At 34.9% G+C, this 5,846-nt stretch overlaps 1 protein-coding gene across 1 annotated transcript; it reads right to left on the minus strand.

Moving 5' to 3' along the window:
• Positions 1–398: 398 nt before the first annotated feature.
• LOC103492271 (methyl-CpG-binding domain-containing protein 2) lies at positions 399–5,290 on the minus strand. The gene is made up of 5 exons (XM_008452573.3): positions 5,112–5,290; positions 2,599–3,241; positions 1,937–1,990; positions 1,631–1,785; positions 399–1,032 (listed from the first exon to the last, which is right to left on the minus strand). Exons 2-5 carry the CDS (start codon positions 3,189–3,191, stop codon positions 809–811), a joined length of 1,026 nt encoding a protein of 341 aa, XP_008450795.2. The 5' UTR covers positions 3,192–3,241; positions 5,112–5,290; the 3' UTR covers positions 399–808.
• Positions 5,291–5,846: the final 556 nt, after the last annotated feature.

The following is a 5,846-nucleotide window of genomic DNA, read 5'->3' on the forward strand; positions in this document are numbered from 1 at the left end:
TACTAGTTTTACTATTTCAATGAAATTTTGACTAATCTCGACTAATCTTGTTATTGGTTCAAATTTCACCATCTCCTTAAAGTTGAAAACCTTCAAATGTTAGGTAATTAACATAGTCAATCATCATCGTTCCACTACCACTACACATCAAAAATCTTCAAAAATGTTTGATAACTAGTGCACGAGAATGCCGAGTTGTGGCCGCTAACTTTACATGACAAATAAGAACTCTGGCAAAAGAAAGGAAAAAAATGGTTGTGAAGGCCCACCCTCCACCATGGTGGACGCAATTAGAGGAGGGACACTGAAAACCAATGAAAACCAACGAAGCAAGAAAAGTTTTAACAAAAAATGAAATTAAATTCAAATATGAAAAACTGTAAATGTACAGTCTAGGGTACTTGAAAATAACTTTTAAATTCATATAATACAAGATTTTTTAGGTTTAATCATTAGTTACACGCTTGAGACCCATGTTCTTCCCTCTCGTTCTCCTCTTCATGTAATCTCTATCCAAAACAGAATGTAGTAACTCGATTGATTTAAGGCTATATACCCATGACCAAGATGTCAAAAGATTTGAATCCTTTACCTCACATGTTGTTTAACTAAAACAAACAAGCAAGGACCAAAAATTTCCCTATAAGGTTAAGATAATATACATGCTTTTTCACAGTTTCCCTTCCAAAATTCCTCCTTTTTGTCATCGTTTTGAGTTATAATCTCCTTTTCCACTTTGATGCAACCATGTAAAGCAACAAAACAAGGAACAAAATACAATTCCAAGATCAACCAGTTCTCACCAATATTATTTTTCATATTGATCAAAGCAACCTTCTAACTTAATGGCAGGAGGTTCAGTCGATGCAAGAGAACTTCTACGCATCTCCTGTCCTAGAGCTCTTTTCACCTTCTTTGCCGGTTGAGTAACGGGATGGTCCACCGGTGAAGTTGAAAGCAGTTCTGGGAGCCCGGGCTTTCCAAGCTGCAGTGCAGTAGAGCCGTCTGGACGAGCCCATGATATTGGTCGCACTGCACAAATCAGTAAAGCTTTCAAATAAATATGGTCAAAGTAGAGGGAAAAAAACACTTTCATAGAACAAAGACCAATCTTTCGTTTTTCTTAACAAGAAACCCAACTTTTCATTTATGCTCAAAGATAGAAACTCGGAAAGAAATAAGAAACAGAACCAGATAACAAAAAGAAAAAAATAAAATGTTCCAATTTAAACCTATATCTTGAAAGAGCATTAAAAAGCTTAGAATTTGATCTTTTTTTATATTGTTTGTTTCTAGCATCATTGTTCATCTTTAAATTAGAAACAGTTTTGAAAAGCTAGACTAAAATCTTTCTTTTAGTTAGTAAACCCGCAAGAACAATAAAAGGGAAAGCAAAAGAAAGAAGGAGAAAAAACCAATAAAAGGAATCGCCCCATCCAGAACTATACATCAAAGGGGTCTAATTTCAAAGGATAAAGCCTAAAAAAGATAATCAAAAGAAAAACATAAGATAATTAAATCTAAAAAGAGACCACGCTAGCTCCCAAGATCTCAATATTCCTTCTTTTCCTCTCTAACTGAAACCCCTAAGAGGCACAGTGCAGGCCAAGGGAAAATAGGAAGCAAGTACCTTCACCAGATTCAAGCTTAGAAGCATCACATGAAGCATTAATATTGGGTCGCCGCTTTCTCACATAATCTTCCCGCAGAGGCTTTGGGATTTGAAATGAAAACCGTGTCATGGATACACCTTCCGTTTGGTACTCTGGATGTTCAATCAGGTACCTTCAGAACCACATGAACAATCAGAGGATGCCAAAAAAGAAGTCAATATACACACTATATTTGTAGGCCACAAACTATTTACGAGAATTCAATCGAAGAGAAAAGAAATTAACATTAAATAGAGTTTAAAGCATGATATATAGCAACATACTTCTGGATATCCACCATGGAACGAAGCTTTTTGCCTGATGGAGCAGTGTAATACCTGACAGCAGTAAAATATCAAATTTAATAAGATCCTAACAATTCGAGAAATGAAAAATTACAATCCAAACGACCTTTCAGCTTCATTATGACAATTAGTATTTCCATTAATTTGGACCTGGTTAACCCGTTAAATTAAAATCATTCATCCTATCAAAATATTTTGATGATGCGAAAATCTTTAGTAGAGAATCAAATGGTTAGTATTTCCCTGGTTTGGACACAATCTCAGAGTTATAACAATGAGTACACTGTACAAGTGATAATGTAATGATGAGAAGGAAAAAGATTTGACATCTTTACAAAAGAATAGTAATCATGACGTCTTTGATAACAGCAATGGCAATGTAAACAATAATAACGGTGATTTGTGGCAAACTGAAGCCATTAAAGGGAAAACGATACTATAGAAGACATTTAAATTTTAAGCAAACACAAAGATATTTAATTATAGGACTTGTTCTTTTAGTATTAATTCATAACAATAAACCAAAAAAAAAAACTAGAATAAGAATTTTAGAGAGATATGGTAGTAGTCCAAGTCAAACTGATGACAGATATGTTTAAACCCCACAAAGAAAAAAAGCAGTGATAATTTAAAGTACATACACATCAGCAAACTTGGTGCTTCCTTCACCTCTGATGTGTAATAGCCTTTGCCAGCCAGGAGGGGGCTGTGCTATATTCGGCTTGTCAATTGCCCAAAGCCTACTACCATCTTGAGTAATGTCAGCAGGATCATCACAAGTGATATCAGGCCGCCACTCACGAGCAGTTTCACAGTAAAAAGGTTGCTCTAACAGATGTTCTCGTATTTCCTCATATTTTTCCTTCGTTGGAATGAGCCTCCATTTAAAACAGCCTGCACATTGGACAGTAAAGGCCCCTACCGATGGTAAGACTCTGGTAGAATTGGGAGTCAAGTGTCCAAGAAGTGGTGAAGGCTGCTGCTTAACAGGTGTGGCTACAGGATCATTTGCACGTCCGTCCTTAGCAGACGGATTGTATATAACCAGTTCACGAGAGGAATTTTCATTAGGTTGAGATTGGACATTCTCATTCCTAGTCTCGTGTAACTCGTTCTCAGATGAAGATGACAAAGAGGATGAAGAGGAAGAAACAGCTATAACATCTTGCCGTGGAGTTTCTTGGTCATTTGACAAACTTGGCTCATTCAAGTCATTTTCTTCCCCACCAACCATACTGGTAATTTTATCAGCGCTTTAACCACATCGTACTGTGATCCAAAACCCTACCATATGCAAAGAAATCAGATTCAAACTATAATCTCAGTTTATTTTATTGGGATAAAAAACCGAATTTCGTAGACAAAAGATGAAAGAACACAAAGGTATACAAAAAACCTAGCCCACAAAAAGGAGCATCCTAAAATAAGGGTCTCTTGTCAAACAAAATAAATCCCAACAAATAACAGAAAAAAACTCGCCACACATGCCAAAGAGAAGCAATGTAATCTCAGTATACATTCTTTTTATTAGAAACAAAAAAGTAAATTTTATTACTAAGAGGGAAGGAGATGGTACTACTCCCACTCCCAATGCCAAAAGAGATTACCAAATGAAACATTTATTGGCATCGATCAAACAATAATGATTGCTATGAGAGAAAATAGTGTTCCAATTGAAACATAATCCCAAATTCTGATATTCAATAACAAGACAATCACATCTTTACAAGTCAAAATTCAAAGCAAAGATGAAATCCTTGAGAAGAAAAGATATGACAAACAGGGCAGGATAGGATATTCTTCCTAATTGCATGGGTAAAGAGAACTTAGTATAATTCACAGAAGATTTATGAAGAGAACCATACCAATAAGCTAATAAAAAATGATGAAAAATGATGAAGTCCAAAAAGAATTTACAATCTCAGGACTAATCAGTTAGAGAAGGGAGTTAGTTGTTGGACATTGAGTTAGCTGGCCAGTACACTAGTTAGTAAAAGTTTGTTGAGAGTTGTTACTACCAAATAGTTAAAGCAAAGGAACAGGGAGATAAACAGAAACAATTCAACATTAACTCAAAATATTCATAAGGTGCATTTCCATTTTCTTAAGAGAACTTATAGAGCTAAGTTCAACACCTCATTGTGGGTGTTTATTTATAAAGAGTTATGGAGTTATTTTTTCATCCTTATTCTTATTGATTGGAATCTTTATTGAATCTGCGATTTTTTCAGTACAATAGCTGTAGGGGGTTCTAACACAAATCTCATGGTCTCTAACACATCCGTAAGTCTCACTTTGCACTTTATTGAATCTATATTGAAGTTTTTCCTTTTGGGTCTTCTAACTTATGTTCTCCTGTTGCTTGCATTTTTTGACTCATCTCAATAAAACTCGGTGTTTCATCCAAGAAAGACATGAGGATAGTACACGATATCACAAACAACCAAAGCCTCTGAATTTCCTTGCTACAAACAAAAACTTCCTATATATGTGTGTATATATATATATATATGTATAACATTAAAAGAAATTGGTAAACGCAACAAACTGAAGCGATGATCAAAATGGGAAAGAGGCGAGAAGGTTTAGCACATAACTCCAAGCTCTAAACAACAATGCAGTGAAGAGATCATCACGAGCAACAAGAAGAAAGATTTGAACCCAATACAGCTAAAGCCAGCAAGATCATCTTAAAACAGAAAAACCACAACAAAAAAGAAAACAAAACAGCAAGATCGACCGCCATGGGAGGAGAAGAGGCATAACCATAATTTCCCTCCAGCTTCATAATCAAAGAGCAAAAAACAAAAGATTGGTGACCAATCTCATGAGATCATTCAATTCTTATCTCGATCGGAACCCATAACACAAACCCACCTCCACCATAAATCCATACCCTTTCCCATCATCAAAAATAAAAAATAAAAAATAAAAAAACAAGAACACCCAAACCCAAAACATCATCCAATCTATCTAAACAATCAAACCCACAAATTCTTCAATTCCAAACACCATTCCCCTCAACAAATTGACTCAAATACCCAACAAAAACAAACAAACAGCCGATGCAAAAATGGAAAACAGAACCCAACTAAGGAAATCGAAACAATATATATATATATAAAAAACAGAGGAGAAAGAAAGAGATGTTTACACAAATTTAGAATCATAGGAAGAGAAAAGAGATGAAATGCGTTGATTTCAAGGGAGTGGGCAGGTGGGGGATGGAAAATGCGGAAGAACTAAGGAAAATGGAAGGTGGGTGTGGGAATTTTGGTGTTGAAATGATGGGTAAGGCCTCGGGAAAAGGGAAAGGAGAAGAGGGAGAAAGGATTGTGCAGATAGACGTTGTGAAGAGAAGGAAGAAGAAGAAGGTGGATTGATTCGTTAATGGAATTTGGAAAATGGGTTTTAGTCCAAAAACAAATCTTAAAATTATTGAATTATTGTCGTTTAATTGTTTGTAGTTTGGATTAGACTTATGAATCTAATCTGTTCCGATTTACGTTACTGCCATATCTCTCCTCTTGCAATTACTATTCATCCTCTTAAACACTTTATGTTTACAAAAATTAATAAATTTAAAAACTACGTGAAAAATATCAATCCATACCAAAATCCAATTAGTTTTGATCAAAAAGTGTAGCTCGAGTCCACAAAGCTCACCATGCAAATCATGGAAGAGTTTTTGTTTCTTTGGAGGTTTAAAAAATTAGGAAATTTGTGAAATAACAAACGTTATTTTTTTATTTATTTATGGTAAAACTAACCGCTATAAATATTTTCTTACTTTTCTGACCTAAAATTACCTCTCCACACATTACAATTCTCCATATACAAATAATCAAAAAATCAAACAAAATATCACATATAAGAAATATAGTGTATT

The sequence above is a fragment of the Cucumis melo genome, chromosome 5 (assembly GCF_025177605.1).
Source record: "Cucumis melo cultivar AY chromosome 5, USDA_Cmelo_AY_1.0, whole genome shotgun sequence".
NCBI lineage: Eukaryota > Viridiplantae > Streptophyta > Magnoliopsida > Cucurbitales > Cucurbitaceae > Cucumis > Cucumis melo.